Raw genomic sequence first — 16,482 nt, forward strand, 5'->3', positions numbered from 1 at the left:
AGCATAAGAGAAGCTGCAGAAAATAACAGAAAGACAGACCTATTAACTGGCTATAAATCTTTATGATTAAATTAATCTGTTATAGTTAAAACTTGGATAAAAGTAGGACAGTACAGAAAATATCAATAATTTGGAAAAATAAGAAACAGGAAAGTCACTACAAAAAAATTAACATCTGTATGTTAGTTGGGTTTTTCTTTAAAACAAAAGAAATACAGTTTCAACACTTTCAAGCAAAAGGAATAGTGTAAAATATCAGTAAAATATTATTAAATGATGGTAGCAATTCCTTTAAAGAGGAAAAACCTGTAACTTCTATTTTATATATAAAACAATGCTGTTAGAGTAGTTTTCATAATGCTGTTAAGAATGATAGAAAAAACTGCTTTCCTAAATCAGCTAAACTTATTATCGTCACTACAAACACATCTGTTTTTTAGCAGTCTAAAAAAAATCAGTTTGGATATGTGTTAGAATTTATGTAAATTTTTAATCGTGGAGAAAATAAGAAATTTATTTATCAAAACAAGTAAGTCTATCAACTGAATTTTCTGTGCTTTAGTACCATGTCTAATCAAAATTACCTGCATTTTTTGAACCATCAGTTTTTGAGGAAAAAGATTTACCTTGATAAATCTTCAGAGAAATATTTTACAGCAAGGATTCAATGTTCCAGTACTGAAAAGTCCCAAAACTTACACTAAAACCTTTACTTGGGAAAGTTACAGATCCCCTAATACTTAATCATTCCATCTCCTATTCTCTTCCCTTCATCTTTTAGCAAACATACAATTTTAAATATACCTATTTCAAAAAAATCAATGTCTTTTGAGTCAAAGTACTGCTATTTGCATTTTAAAAGGTATTTCCCCCAAACAGATATCAACATAAAGTAATTAACTGCTATATTTTAAAGATAAATAACCATCCTGTAATTGTCTCTAAATGGTATACACCTTATTAACATTTCAAGTATCTATTAGGTTGGAGCAAAAGTAATTCCGGTTTTTCCATGAAAAAAGTAATGCCATTAAAAGTAATGGCACAAACCAGAATTACTTTTGCACCAACCTAATACCTACACTGTTCTACTTACTTCTATGTAATTCACAAGTTCTGAAATAATACTTACCCTCTGCCCCAACTGACAAGAACTGCCAAAGTCAACGATCTTGATTGCACTGCGTTTGGGGTTACAAAGAAGGATATTTTCAGGTTTTAGGTCACAGTGAATGATACTAAGTTCTGGAGTCGCAAGGAAAAGCAGTGCAGTGCACATCTGTTGCGCGAACTTTCGTGTTAGGTTCAAAGAGACCCCTCGGAAATTGGTGTTTCTCAACAAATCATAGAGGTTGTAGGACAGCATTTCAAAAACTAAACAGAGATGGTTTCGAAACATAAAGTGGCGTTTCAAATGCACTGAAAGAGAAGAGAGTTTCATTTTAAATTATATATACCAATAAAATGAGAGTAACATACATATGCACTCTCAAATGACCTATATAACATTATTACAACGTCAAATGCAGAGTGAAAAGTTAAAGTCTGGAGATCAGCATTTTGCAGTAATAGCAATTTTGAATCAGTTAAGAATATCTAAGTTGCTCTTCTGCTGAATTAAACAGATACAGTGTCCACCAATAAGTGATACAAGGTAAGTAGTACTACCAAAATGCCTTATTTCTTTAAAAAAGTCAAATCTGAAAACACAAGTAGCAAATGAACAAACAGTAGTAAGAATATTTTGGCAATTTTATCTTCATTTATAAAAGAAAGTACTTTTTCCTTCCTGAGAGCCCTACCTCACAGCTTCCTATGTCTAAGCTCCACCTACTCAGATCTCTGATTTGTCACAATGCTGTACTTGGCAGCCCTCTGTGTAGGCTCTGAAATTTATCTGTGCTGCAGAACTTTAGATTTCACTAGTAATTTTCTGTCACAGTTTTTTATGATAGCTTTTTTGTCACCCTTCAGGTAAATACAACAAATGTCTGAAAATCACGCTTTAGTAAAAGTATTTGGAGTACTTAACTGTGTTCATCAAATTGGTAAATGAGAACTCTTGTGTGAGACTGAAGGTTTGAAAAACTTCAAAATAAATCTCGACTACAAGAAGAGATGATGAGGAGGCTTGTGAGTGGTTTAAACAGCACAGAATGCCTAGATCGCTATCTCTGCTGACCTCTAAAAAGACTGAATACTCACTAAATTGCTTCAAACATTGTGCTTTAAGTATTAACACTGACTTCACATCAGATAAGGTTATTCGATAAAGTGCTGTACCTGACTGTTAATAGTCTTACATATACCAAACTGAGCACCTGTAACACAACTGCAATGACATAAACACCCATCTTGTCAAGGTTACTTTCATTCTGTCTTTCAGTACTACAAAATGAGAGGTTTCACTATAGATCTATCTGGAATAAACTGATAGTAATCAATGCCTGATCACTAACTGTGGATACACTGTGTTTTCCTGGTAGTTCTCCTGGGCTTTCTGTCTCAAAGCAGTGGACATCAGTACCATTTTTAGATCTTTCATAATAAGGTGATCTCAAGTTAAATTAATTAACACAATAAAAATAAGTACACGACTATATAGGAGTCTACAGCATAACCTGATACTAAACGTAACAAAGCAATCCTTAAACGTTATGTAAGGTATCTGCTCCTAATCACTTCAGTTGATAGGTTTAAAACTAAAAACATAGTTCCATGATACTTCATAATCATGGTCCATACATGGCTTTTAATCTCCTGCTTAAGCAGTAGCCACAAAGTGAATGCAAAAAGTAACTGCTGTCAGAATTCTAAGGTGATTATAAAAATTCCTTTAGAAGCTCTGTGATGAGAATGTTCTTCCAATGAAAGATCTACTCAGTTTCACTTGACCTCACAGTTCTTTTATTCATTTACTCAGTATCTACAATGTGTTGGGCACTAAAGACACTGTGAAAGAAAGCTCAAACAAGCATAACTGTTTAGTCTTTTTAACTGAATTTTGAGGAGAATGGAGAGCTGGCAACTTTGTTGTAGACTTAAACTGAATTTTCTTTTAACTAGACCATGGCAGGTACTAAATAATCCAGGTAAGAAATCTGGCTACACGGTAAAGCAGTCAATGTTTTTTTTAAAGTTCAAAGACAAGACAATAAAACTCATCAGAATAAATCATACTCATCAATCACTTTAAAATTCATTTAAATCATAAAAATAAATATGACTTTCAGCTAACGTAAGTTTAAAGCATCAATTCAATTGACATGAACTTATTTAAAGTTTTTTTGTTTTCCAAACAGAATCTTAGTTTCTTGGGACACTATGCATTCACCATCTTCTAAAATGAGAACTTCAAAATTCATCCAAAGAGTATCTGTAATGACTACTACAATTAATAAAATGATCATTAATGTCACTTTATTCAAAACAAAATACTAGCATTATACAGAACTGAGTAGCTAACATTTTCTGAGTGCTTAACCATAAGCCAGCTATGTCTTTTTTAAATAAAGCAGAATTAAAATGTTACAGTATGCTATCAATATTTTTTCTGCTTCATAAGCAAATACTCAAGAGTGAGTAGAAGGTGGGAGGCATGTTCACAGATCACTGTGTAAGTCAAGCATCCTTAGAATGTCCTTGATGTGTTTCTAAAATCCTTGAATGGAAATGGATCACTTCATGTAAGTTATAACTGACAGTGAACAGCAAAGTTTCATTGAGTGTGATGAGAACGGTTTTAAGATAAAAATGTTACCATTATGAATTAAATCAGTATCTGTAAAGAAACTAAGGAAGAAAAATAATACAAATTCATTTTATATTTTAACAAAGAGAAATGAGCAGTATTTCACAAACAAGATCTAATCTGAACTATCTGAAGCTTGCCCCTTTTAAACACCCATTATTTGTTTCTACCTTTTGGGGGGGGACCAAAGAACCATAATGTTTTCTTAAAAGAATCTGCTAAATAAAACTCAACCTTACGTTTGGCAAGTCAAGTCAGCATTTCTGAACACAAGTGACTATGGCTATGTGCTGATCTTAAGGTCTGTATCTTTGATTGATGGCATCTTATATGAATACTTAATTTTTTCCTTGATGCTACATAAAATGGTGTCTTAACAATCACTGAAATATTAGATTTGATTTAAAATAATATGAAAGAAGGTATATTAGAAGATGTTTTGTCCATGTATCAATTGGCCCTAGACTTCAGTATTTTCACAATCCTTCTGTCTCCTGTTTCTGTTTTCAGAAGGAATACTATGTGAGAATGAAAAAACAGACTTCGGAGTTAGGGAGTAGTAGAGTATAGCTTCTGATCCTGAGATCTTGCTGCAGACGCCCCATAATGGTTCCACAACCACTAACAACATACTAGCTCACAACTAGTTTCTGAACTAGATTATAAATGGTTATTAAAGTTTCTGGAAAGATGACCCTTTGGATAAACATGTATCATTAAAGCAAACAAATAGCACCGGCAAACTGCAAATTGCACACACTATTCTCATTTGCTTCTACATGGTATGCTACCTGGAAGGCACATTTCCCAAGATTTAGACTATTACTACCAGATCATGTCACTTGCATGAATCTTGCTGTCCAACAGAAAAGAAACAAGTTTTTAATCAACCACTTTAAAGTAAAAAAATATATTTTGATAAAAAAGAACCATTAACTCAAAGTTTTGGTCTGGGTTGGGGCACACTGCACTGTTTACCTATGTAGTATTTCATTTCAGTGTCATGTTTGTTCATGAGCTCAAGAAGTCGCACTTCTATCTGGGCTTGATTCAGAAAAGCCTTCTTGTTCTTTATTATTTTAATGGCAACCCATTCTTGCTCCACACGATCATATGCCTTTACAACCTAAAAGAGAGGAAACATGAATAATTCTCTATTTCATTAATGGCAACAATTTCACAACAATTTATAATTCACCGTAATTATAACATTTACCTAATTCTCAATTACACATTTTTATAATTATCACTTTTCTGACCTTCTTAAGTAGAAGAGATACTGTATATTTCTATTCAATACAGCCATTTATTACACAGTAACTTTAAATCAATCTTCTAAATTGAATTTCTTTTTGCATTTGTACAGTATTTCTAAATATCCACAAAATAATTTTCTTAATAAAATTATTTTCCTCTGTCAGAAATAAATTATGAATCTTGACAACTGCTTAGTTTTATCTTTCTTACTAATTAACACTATATAACAACTCATCTAACTATTCTTTTAGTGAGAGAAACCTGAACCCTAAGAATATGTATGAAATATTTAAAAGTTTATTTCAGAAGGCTTCTGATAACTTTCTTTCAATTAGATTATCATTCATAAAAACTTAAGTATATAAAAGAAAAATTAGTTTACACTAAAAAATAAACACAACTTACCAGTAAAGTTCTACAATGTCACAAACACCATAATTAGGGGATTATGATAGTTTAAAAATGAGAATCACTGCTAAGGAAACCACAGTGCTCCTGAGTACATATCACCATGCACAGCCCTCACTTTAAATTTCACTCATCTAAAATGAGGTTCATACTATTATAAAATAGTTATATAAAAATTACAAAATCAATATATAAGTAAAAGAAAATGACATCTCTTATTAACCAGCAATAACCATTACAACTAATTAAATAGAAGTTACATTTATAATATCGTTAAGTCTGGTGTTGGGGAAGGAACTCCAAATGATTCCAAGGAGCAGGATGAAACCATTAGATCAGGAAGAAGATGGAACATATGTTCTCAGATCTCTATCAGTCAAGGCTGAATCTACTGTGAGCGACAGATTCTGAATGGTTCAACTGAAATTATGTCGGAATAGAAAATACACTAATCTCTGGTTTCACCCAGTTCTAAAAGACACTATTTGTGGTCTTTTATCACAGAGACTACCCTTGAAAACACATGGCTAAGTGGTTCTAACATGCGTCTGTTTCGCTGGATGTACTGACTGCACCAAGAATTACAGTTCAGTGCCCAGATCCTGATGGTCTGCAGAACAAAGGACACTCATGGGGGCCTGGGCATCTACTGACTTGCCAAACAGTTAAGAGGCTAACTGCCAGTTTTTAACCATGAATTACAAATTAAATAAGGTGTTTTATTATCTTTTTTCTTTTACATCAATGCCTAGAGAATTTAACTAGTCTGGAGCCCAGACATCAGTGCTTTTTTTGGTAAGCTCCCCAAGAAATGTCAACATGCAATCAGGATTGGTAATGACTGGCTAAGGAAATGGAAAAATCCCTCATTTGACAGTAACCTGACACAGCATGTGGAAAAGTCTGACCAAGTCAATATCGAACCGTCCTCCTGGCGAGGCACGGGACCTGAACCTCAACGTGGACGCTGCACAATACCTCGCCCAAGACAGCAACTATCAGTCTGCCCTGGAAAAAAGGAATTCAACGTCAAACAGGCCTCTGCCGTCACAGGGTTCCTGTGCTCACCTTTCTGTGGAATCTGAGCATGAGAAAACGAAGGTGAAGGGAAGAAGAAAAATTTAACTATGAGCGTAAAGACTGAGTCATCAGGGGCAAATCAACTTAGAGAGCAGGCTGCATGGCCACAATCTGCATGGTGGATGTCAGGAAAATTAGAAAGTAACCCATTCGGCCCAAAGCAGTGGCTCATACCTGTAATCCCAGCACTGTGGGAGGCTGAGGTAGGTGGATCACCTGAGGTCAGGAGTTTGAGACCAGCCTGGTCAACAAGGTGAAATTCCATCTCTACTAAAAATATAAAAATTAGTGAGGCCTGGTGATGGGCACCTGTAATCACAGTTACTCAGGGGGCTGAGGCAGAAGAATCACTTGAACCCAGGAGGCAGAGGCTGCAGTGAGCCAAGATCGCGCCATTGCACTCCAGCCTGGATGACAAAAGCAAAATTCTGCCTCAAAAAAAGAAAGTGACCTATTAAGTGCAACTGACCAAATGTTAGTGAAGTTTTCATGGCAGAGGTAGCAATCTCTAGGTCTAGGGCAGCAGTCCACAACCTTCTGGGCATCAGGGACCAGTTTTGTGAAAAACAACTTTTTTCACGGCCAGAGGAGGGGTGAGGTGGATGGTTTGGGGATTAAATACCTCAGATCATTAGGCATTAGATTTTCACAAGCAGCATGCAACCTAGATGCCTCACATGCACAGTTCACAAAAGGGCTCCAGCTCTTATGAAAATCTAATGCCACTGCTGATCAGGCAGTAATGCTTGCTCACCCATCGTTCACCTTCTGCTATGTAGCCAAGTTGGGGACCAGTATAGGGTGTTCACACCTTTAGTTAAGGACTGGGCCTCACAAATGCCTTTCCTTAAGAAGCTGATAGAGAAGCTGCTTCGGACTGACAAACAGGAGTACCTTCAACCAAGAGGGACTCCCAGTCCGGGTGTGGTGGCTCAGGCCTGTAATCCCAGCAATGTGGGAGGCTGAGACAGGAGGATTGGTTGAGCCCAGAAGTTCAAGACCAGCCTGGACAACATAGTGAGACCCCGCCTCTACAAAAAAACAAATTAACCAGGCATGGTGGCATGTGCCTATAGTCCCAGCTACTCTAGAGGCTGAAGTGGAAGGATCACTTGAGCCCAGGAGGTCAAGGCAGTGAACCATGATCACTACTCCACTGCATTCCTGCCTGGGTGATACAATAAGACCGTCTCTTAAAAACAAACAAACAAACAAACAAACAAAAAGCACACAAAAAACCAGAGGATGCCCAAAGCACTGAAAAATCCCTCAGAAGAAGTTGTAATTCAAGGAAAAAAGCCCCTGGATTATGTATAATTACCAAAAATCTTTCAAATCCTGAGGAGAAGGAGACATATACACGTGACATCAGGGACTGGTAGGACCACACTGGAATGACACAGGTCTAACACAAATGTTCCTATTTGCTTACACGTTTATTTTTCTGGATTTAGACCTGTGGCTACTAATGACATACAGTATACTTTCCGTTCTAAGCATAATGACTTTTTCTTACAGGTTAAAAAGGAGGGTCTATTTTGCCTTCTCTCAGGGCAGGAACAGAGAAGTAAGCACATGCAGGTTCCACAGTTTAAGAAAACAAAAACAACAACAACAACAAAAAGGCAATTCAGGAAAAGTCATTTTGATCCCTATTCTATCCTTACCACTGAAAAGTCGGAAGATATATTTGGACTTCAGGGTGATAACCATCGCATTCCACAAGGGTTGCCAAGGCAGAAGAGACTGGGTTTATCAGCAAATCACACCTCAAACAGAGCTCTGTAACTCAATGTGATAGAGGACTTTCAATTGGGAACAGCTGGGGGACCACAGCCAGAGATTCCCCCCAACTTGTTTTTTCTTTTTTTTTTTTTAGTAAATAGAGACAAGGTCTCTCTATGTTCCCTAGGCTGGTCTGGAACTCTTAGACTCAGGCAACCCTTCTGCTTCAGCCTCCCATAGTGCTGAGAATACAGGTATGAGTCACCACACCTGACCGGAAAAATCTTTTTAAAAGTACAAGGAGGCCGGCCAGGCACGGTGGCTCAAGCCTGTAATCCCAGCACTTTGGGAGGCCGAGGTGGGTGGATCACAAGGTCAAGAGATCGAGACTATCCTGGTCAACATGGTGAAACCCCGTCTCTACTAAAAATACAAAAAAAAATTAGCTGGGCATGGTGGCGCACGCCTGTAGTCCCAGCTACTAGGGAGGCTGACGCAGGAGAATTGCTTGAACCCAGGAGGCGGAGGTTGCGGTGAGCCGAGATCGCGCCATTAAAAAAAAAAAAAAAAAAAAAGTACAAGGAGGCTAGATGTGGTGGCTTATGCCTGAAATCCCAGCATTTTGGGAAGCCAAGGCAAGAGGATTACCTGAGGTCAGGAGTTTGAGACCAGCCTGGCCAACATGGTGAAACCCTGTCTCTACTAAAAATATAAAAATTAGCCAGGCATGGTGGCTAATGCCTGTAATCCCAGATATTTGGGAGGCTGAGGCATGAGAATCACTTGAACCTGGGAGACGGAAGTTGCAATGAGCCAAGAGTGCACCACTGCACTCCAGCCTGGGCGACAGAAGTGAGACTCTGTCTCTAAATAAATAAAGTACAAGGAAAAAGACCAAAAGCTCTTGGTATTGATGCAACTGATGCAAAAGACTCATGTTTTCAGGGCTATGCACTTTGTAATGGGGCTGGGTGAGGAGATGGGTAACAAAGTTGTGGGTAGGGAGAAGAGGCAGAGAATGAAGAGGGAAAAAACAGGTCCACTGGAATCCCTTCCTGATAGAAACTGCCTGGATGATCCTATCCATCAAAATTACTCAATCATAATATTAGCAATGCTGGTACTGAAGATTGCAAGAAATCCTACAGACTGCCTGCCTGCTTAGAGGTCTGGTATAGTTACAACATGAGATGGGAGAAAAAGCCAGGGCACAACCCCAGGCTTTCCAAAGCCTCCTCAAAAGTAAGCAGATTCCCACTGCACCACCTGAACATGGTAATTCGTTTCTCTCTGAAATGGTCTATCAGACAAGAAGGTAAGTATCTCTAGCATACTAACAGTCATATACAGATTATACAAGGCCCATATCAAAGAGGCAATATTATCTATTAGTGATTAAAATTAACCAGTCATTAGTAAAGTGAGTACCTGGTAGCCATAAAAGTTTGTGCCTAAGGAGTTTTTATTATTGATGTAGTATCACTACCTTTAAAGAATATGGTCATCCAAATACTCGCGTATCCATTGCTGGGCATTATTTGCAAATATTAAAAGTATGCTCTTGACGAAGAGCTGCAACAACAAAATTCACTAAGAAGTTCTTTCTAATTAATTAAATTCAGTTTTTTCCATTAAATTACCTGACCAAAGGAACCTTTGCCTATCAAGGAGTCAATTTCGTAACGATCCATCCACTTTTCTCCGTTTTTTACAATATAATCATAGTTATCATCATCATAACCATCGTTGTAGACCTTCCGTTCCTTCTTATGACTAGAATCGTCTCCCTGGCCCTGTTGGTGTCTTCGCTTCTTTTTTGCATAGTAAACCTAAAATAAGAATGCACAGTGTTCACTGTAAAATTCAAATCACTGTGAGGGGAAGAGCATTATCAGTATACTGAGACACATCTATAAGTAGGAAATAGATGAATTTTTACACTTTGTAACAAATACAAACGATTAAATCATTTTCCACAACTGACATGTGAGTTAGAAAACATCACTGATATAACCAATGAAAAATGTCTACAGTGAAACTCATTATAGTTATACTGTTTATACACTTTGTAAATAAGAAATGTTAAGTGACTTGTCCAAAGTATGCCATTCAAGAAAAGTAAAAGGGCCTGGTTTATATTTGTTGAATTAAAGTATAATTTATATACAGTGGATCTTAAGAGTTCTACATGAGGAACTTTGACAAAATCACCAAATACCAAACAGCATTTGCAACATTTTCATCTCCCTCAAGTTCAAGTTCTCTCATGCCCCTTTCCAGTCAATCCCGGCTTTGGGATATGAAGAGAATTTATTGATATAAACCCCCTCTTCTGTAACCTGTATTTATCTATTTATATTTTATTTTATGGCCACATATTTTTAAAATAAGCTTAAATGTAGACGAACTGATGTTTTACTTAAAAAAAATGGCCCTCTGAGACATGCCCACCAGTTTTTAAACCTATAAAAATACAATGATTAATGAAAAACAGCTATGGCCCCTTTGCCCCCACTCCCAAAGACCATAAGCCTATTGTTAATCACAGGCTATTTTTCTTATAACACTGTTTCTAAGACTAGTAAAATAATAATAAAAATAATAATAATAATAGGTGAAATAGGCAATAGTCCAGGTAACTAGTAAACTAACTTTGGAGAAATTATAAATTACACTGCATGGACTAACATCAAAAACAGTCTACTTTATAAGATGGTAAGATATTTAAAAACAAGCTCCAACAAAGCTACTGTTAACAGTTTAACTGTAGCTTTGTTAATAATTTATCAGACAGCAACAAACTGAAATTAATATGCTGTTATCAACAATTTATCAGATATATTCAGATAATCACAAGCTTATCTGGAACATGTTTATAATATACAAATGTGTACAAAATCTAACTCAGAAATGTTCCTGACAGAGTTCACACTAATTTTATGTTGCCACACTGCCACTGTAATGTAGTAATACTGGCATTAAATAACATTAAATTGCTATAAAATTTGCATGTACCTAAGAACATTTTTCAACTTTTCAGTTAAGAAGCTCTAAAGCCAACAAAGAACAAGCCTTAATGATGAAAGAGTGCAGGGCCCCACTGGAAGAGGAAAGAAAGCGTTAAGTTCTCCTCCAGAAATGCTCATTTAATAATCAATTTTGGAGACAGAGTTGAAGCCACAAGCAAATGGAAATCAAGTCAATGGTCCAAGACACGAGAAAACTTTTTGGTGGCAAAACACCAAATTGTAACACAGGCAATTCAAAGTGCTCTGTCTATTTTTTACCTTTTTTACTTACAATAAAAAAGCTTCTGGACATCTTATCATAAAAAGAGATAAAATAATGCACATAGAAATTTAAAAGACAATAAAATCACAGAAAAATAGATAGATCAAATAAACTAGGCCAAATTCCTGTAACTAGGTATAAACATGTTTCAAAGCTTCCTGACACCCACAGCAAAAATAGAAACAAATACATAAAACTTCAAGCAAAAATTTTAACTCATATATGCTTTTAGAGTCCTTATTCCCCTTTCTTAGTTTGAGTAAGAGTTATTATAGCAGTAACTCAAATGAAATTTGGAAAAAGAGAAAAAAAATAAAAATTTTAAAAAAGAAATAATAGTATATTAAATACAACCTTAAAAAAAAACAGGAGTTATCCACAGTTATCTTTATATTTTGCAGCCCTTGTTAATATATCTTTTACATAGTTGTAATTATATTATTTCTAAATCATTAGTCTTCATAATAATCATCAATACGACAATTAGGAAGGAAAAAAGTTTCGAGTATTTCAATACATCATAAAATAGCTTTTTTTCTCACTGATGTATTGCAAGACAGACGTTACTGTAATAAATCTTACCTCATTAATATGCTTGTATGTTTTGATCAAGTCAACGGAGAGTTTTCTCAGGGGAGCAGTTGCTGGGTCACGGAAGGTTTGGGGCATCCGCCTCTGTAACATGACAATATCAGGCATCACCTTAAATAGACAGAAAAGACTAGCACTTTAACTCTACTGCACTGATATAAATTCCCTTTTCTGTAACCTGCGTGTTCTACTTTTTTAAAGACATCTACATTAGATGATTATACATTTTCTCTCAAAGTTCCCTTTCATCTGGATTCCAACAAAGACAATCACTACAACAAATAAATAAAATCAGAAGATAAGATCCCCAGCTGCCCGAGGCTTTGATCCTAGTCCCCCAAATTTAAACGGTGGAATTACAGACATACCTCAACCTAGGAGACACACAGGATGCTGCCCACAAAAGGCTTCTCTATCATACAATTAACCCAAAGAAAATTTCTTTCTGAATTATTCCTAAAACCTGACCTGGTTCACAACTAGCAGACAAAGATAAACCCACCCCTCAGAGGCAACTTTCAGCTTCCTTAAGACAGGATTTCAAGACCCAACTGGCACCAAAAAAGGAGGCTGGCAGCAGAGCCCCATTCCTTCCAACTGCTCCTAATGAGAAGAAATTCAGCTCCTCACAACACCAGGCTCTGCCTGCCCTCGGACAACTATCTGTCCCCTAACCAAGGCTTGTCCTCATAGTCCCCCCCTTCCCTGATCCCAACTCATGGCTCTCGACACCATCCAACAGACAATGAGCGGTTCCACCGTGAGCGTCTTGCTAGACCATTTCCACAGCTATTAAGAAAGAGGACAGGGTAGGGGCATGCACCTGCTCTATATACACATCCAGGAGTGCTGCAGCTAGTGTCAATGATCCTGGATTGCTGTCCAAGTGCCACTCCTCCACCAAGTGTCCTGCCTCAGTCAAAGGGTAAGGCTTCTTGCAATCAACAGATCCTCAAAAGCAATTAATTCCATCAACGTGGTCACAACCATTCCCCCTGGCCCATCCTTGTGCTCCTGCCCAACTCTTCCGGACATTCGTGCTGGGAAATGAGCCTGAAGACCCTGACACAGGCCCTCTCCAAGGACACTGAGGTCAATTTGAGGGGCAGAGTGACAGTAAACACATCATACTAAGACCTTGCAGAAATGTGTGGAGTGGAGTCATGGTCTAATTGTTAACCTAACCCACACTAAAAAAGAGAAGAGGGGAGGGTTGTACCAGTACACAGAATAGGAAAAATCACCATCCGTGTGGTCCAAAAAGACAGAATTGCTAATAGCATTCACCTACGTCCACTTTATCGTGAACCAACATTACCACTGGTTTCTTCTGCATGTACACTCAAACTCTAAAAAGTTGTTACCCAGAGGGCAAATTCACTGACTTACTGAAATAACAGTATCTCTTCTAGTGGTCCTCTGCTTCTTAAAATTCCAAATAAGGTTTAAGGGGGAAAAAAAACTCTAGGTGATCATAACTATTTGTCTGACAAAAATCATCAGAATTAAGAAGATATGAATTATTCAATTTGTCAAATATAGCCTTACTTTTCTAAATATAAACAGTAGGTAATGCTAAGTTCACAGTATTTTTATACTATTCCTTAAGAACTTAATGCATAAATAATACGTGTAATAAACAAGTCAATTTTTTTGTGAATGAATTCTATCAGCATTTAAGGTAATGAAAGAGGTTTCCCTTAAATGTGTTTTCTTTTTTAAAGTTCCCAGCATTGTTTTCATGCAGGTAGTTTATTCAGCAAGCCCTCTCTCTTGGGCTGGTGGAGTACAGCCTCAATGTGATGTTTCACAAAATCTGAATCAGTGCAGTGCTTCATTACCACGATAATAAAAGTTGATAGGAAGTATGTAAGCCATTGATAGAGTCAACCATGTAACTTAGTAACTAACAGTAGCAGGTATTTACTAAACAAGATGTTTTTAGCATGTGTATTTTTACAAGTCTCCCATGTAGTCCCCTCAACAATCTCAAGAGAGTTAAATACTTTTCCTGTGACCATTTTACACATGAGAAACCAGAGTCTCCAATGTTCAAGAACTTGACCAAGGTCCCAGAACCAGTTTAAGAGCAGCTAAGATAATACTATAGCTGAAGATGTCCATGCCTAGCTTAGACTCTTAACAAGGACACTCTTGCCAGGAGCTCCCTATCAATGTTACACCTCTAGTCCACCCCCTCAGGCTATTTTTTGGGCAAAGTAATTGAGGCATGCCTAATAAAGGCACATGCATTTATTAAAATTAGTTATATAAAAAAAGACTGTGAATGTCTTTTAAGTTTTTAACTTGCTCATTTACAATTCCACTGGTATTTCAAACTTCTGAAAAAAGAATCGGGGACTACCTCGAGGAGTAATGATGCTCACTCAAAAACACCAAAATCACACACAGTCAAAAAATTTTTTTTTTTTTTTTTTTTTTTTTTTTTTTTTTTTTTTTGAGACGGAGTTTCGCTCTTGTTACCCCAGGCTGGAGTGCAATGGCGCGATTTCGGCTCACCGCAACCTCCGCCTCCTGGGTTCAGGCAATTCTCCTGCCTCAGCCTCCTGAGTAGCTGGGATTACAGGCACACGCCACCATGCCCAGCTAATTTTTTGCATTTTTAGTAGAGACGGGGTTTCACCGTGTTGACCGGGATGGTCTCGATCTCTTGACCTCGTGATCCACCCGCCTCGGCCTCCCAAAGTGCTGGGATTACAGGCTGAGCCACCGCGCCCGGCCTTTTTTTTTAAATATATGGTACATATACAAAATAGGATATAAACATGAGTTACATGATCAAATTTCTGCATTTAATATGAATATGTGCTGTGTGCTTATCACTTCACAAAATATGGCTAATCTTGTCCACAACTGGTCAAACTCTGCCTACAAGGCCAAGTTGTTTGTATCTCAGTGCTTCAAACAACACCCTGCATAGAGATACTAAAAATACATGGAAAGAACAAATAAATGTCTACAAAGCAAGTAAGACTCCCTATGCTTTCATTGTGATTTCACATTAACCAAATTTTTGTTTTGCAACATTGTGATGCCATTAGTACATATCCAGAAACAGAAAACAGCTTTTCCAAATACCTACTTACACATCTATAATAAGACTCAAGGCCAGCCGTAAGCATCTGACATTTTCTCTACTTCCTGCTTCTGCTAGTCACGATGTCAAAAGAATGTAGAGTAACAGACCAAGCTCTCTTCTACCTTCTACAGCAAAAAGTAAGTCCATGGTGTTGAGAGGACCCAGGAGTTCACCAAGCTGCAGGAATGGCCCCTTTTGCAAGGGGAGTAACCTAATGAAAGGCAAGTTGATGTGACCTCCTCCTGCTGCCTCAGCTATCTGACACGGGGAGCCAGAAAGAGCACACCTCAATGCTCACATCTCTTGTTCCTTTTACTTCACACAGATTACAAACCTCCTGTTTTGATCAATTATAGAGCTAAAACAATAATTAATCTTCCTGAAAAAAGTCTTTAATATAAGCTCTAAGATTCCTTTCATAAACTGTTTTCCATTATAATAACGATTTCCTTTTATTTATATTTACTTGATGTTTTCATATATAATGAAGAATCAGAAATACTGTATTCTGCCTTTCTTCTTATTTTGAGAGCATTAATAAAGCTGAATAGCATCTATAACACCTATCCAGGGTATCAGCAGAATTTAAGAACTATGAAAGTTACTGTGAAAACTAGAATAGCCCAAAGACTCAGCATTCCAAACATCAGTCATTCTCTTCTACATTTACTTTTGCTCTATTTCTTTTAAAAGACATCTGATAGAATGATTAACAAGAAACAATGGAAATTACATAATGAAATTACAGAAGTTTATAGCTAGAAGTTACTTCATGTGGGGGTCTGTCTAGTAAGAGGTCTCAATTTTACACCCAAGAAACAGATACGAAGGGTCCAAATGACCTGACTCAAGTCCTACAACCAGATCATGAGCCAACTGAGAACTTGAAGCCAGGCCCTATGACTTGGCCACGCCACTTCACACACAGCTCACACTTTAGGTATAGGAAAGGCATCCTCTAATATGACTCCCTTATTAGGCCCAGAAATGTTTGGATTTTGGCAGAAATATCTGCCTGAGTATTATTACTTTAAAGATAGTCTTTTTACATCACATAAATCTTTAAAAGCATTTCATAGCTTTTCCCAGAAATAGTAAGTTAAATATCTCTTATTTTATATGATCCAAATACACATTAGTTGCATATAAAAATAGGTACTTTGCTAATTAAACTATTTACTGAAATAATATAACCATAAAAATGACTTTAAAGGACTGGAAGTTTTCCTAGCCCTCAGCAGACGTCAGAGGTTAGACTTGAAAGAGCACTGTATCTAGG

General features: G+C 37.0%; 1 protein-coding gene across 3 annotated transcripts in view; it reads right to left on the reverse strand.

Moving 5' to 3' along the window:
• The window catches only part of DYRK1A (dual specificity tyrosine phosphorylation regulated kinase 1A), a 92,550-nt gene that overhangs the window by 24,376 nt on the left and 51,692 nt on the right, over window positions 1-16,482 (reverse strand). For 2 of the 3 annotated variants that reach the window (XM_039480498.2, XM_074389281.1), the window contains exons 3-6: window positions 12,095-12,214; window positions 9,862-10,050; window positions 4,730-4,877; window positions 1,133-1,419 (exon numbers count right to left, since the gene is read on the reverse strand). In XM_039480498.2, coding sequence (XP_039336432.1) covers window positions 1,133-1,419; window positions 4,730-4,877; window positions 9,862-10,050; window positions 12,095-12,214 — 744 coding nt within the window. The remainder of the gene's footprint in view (window positions 1-1,132; window positions 1,420-4,729; window positions 4,878-9,861; window positions 10,051-12,094; window positions 12,215-16,482) is intronic. The other variant, XM_039480500.2, reaches the window with a different exon arrangement.

The sequence above is a fragment of the Saimiri boliviensis genome, chromosome 18 (genome assembly GCF_048565385.1).
Source record: "Saimiri boliviensis isolate mSaiBol1 chromosome 18, mSaiBol1.pri, whole genome shotgun sequence".
In the NCBI taxonomy this organism is placed as follows: domain Eukaryota; kingdom Metazoa; phylum Chordata; class Mammalia; order Primates; family Cebidae; genus Saimiri; species Saimiri boliviensis.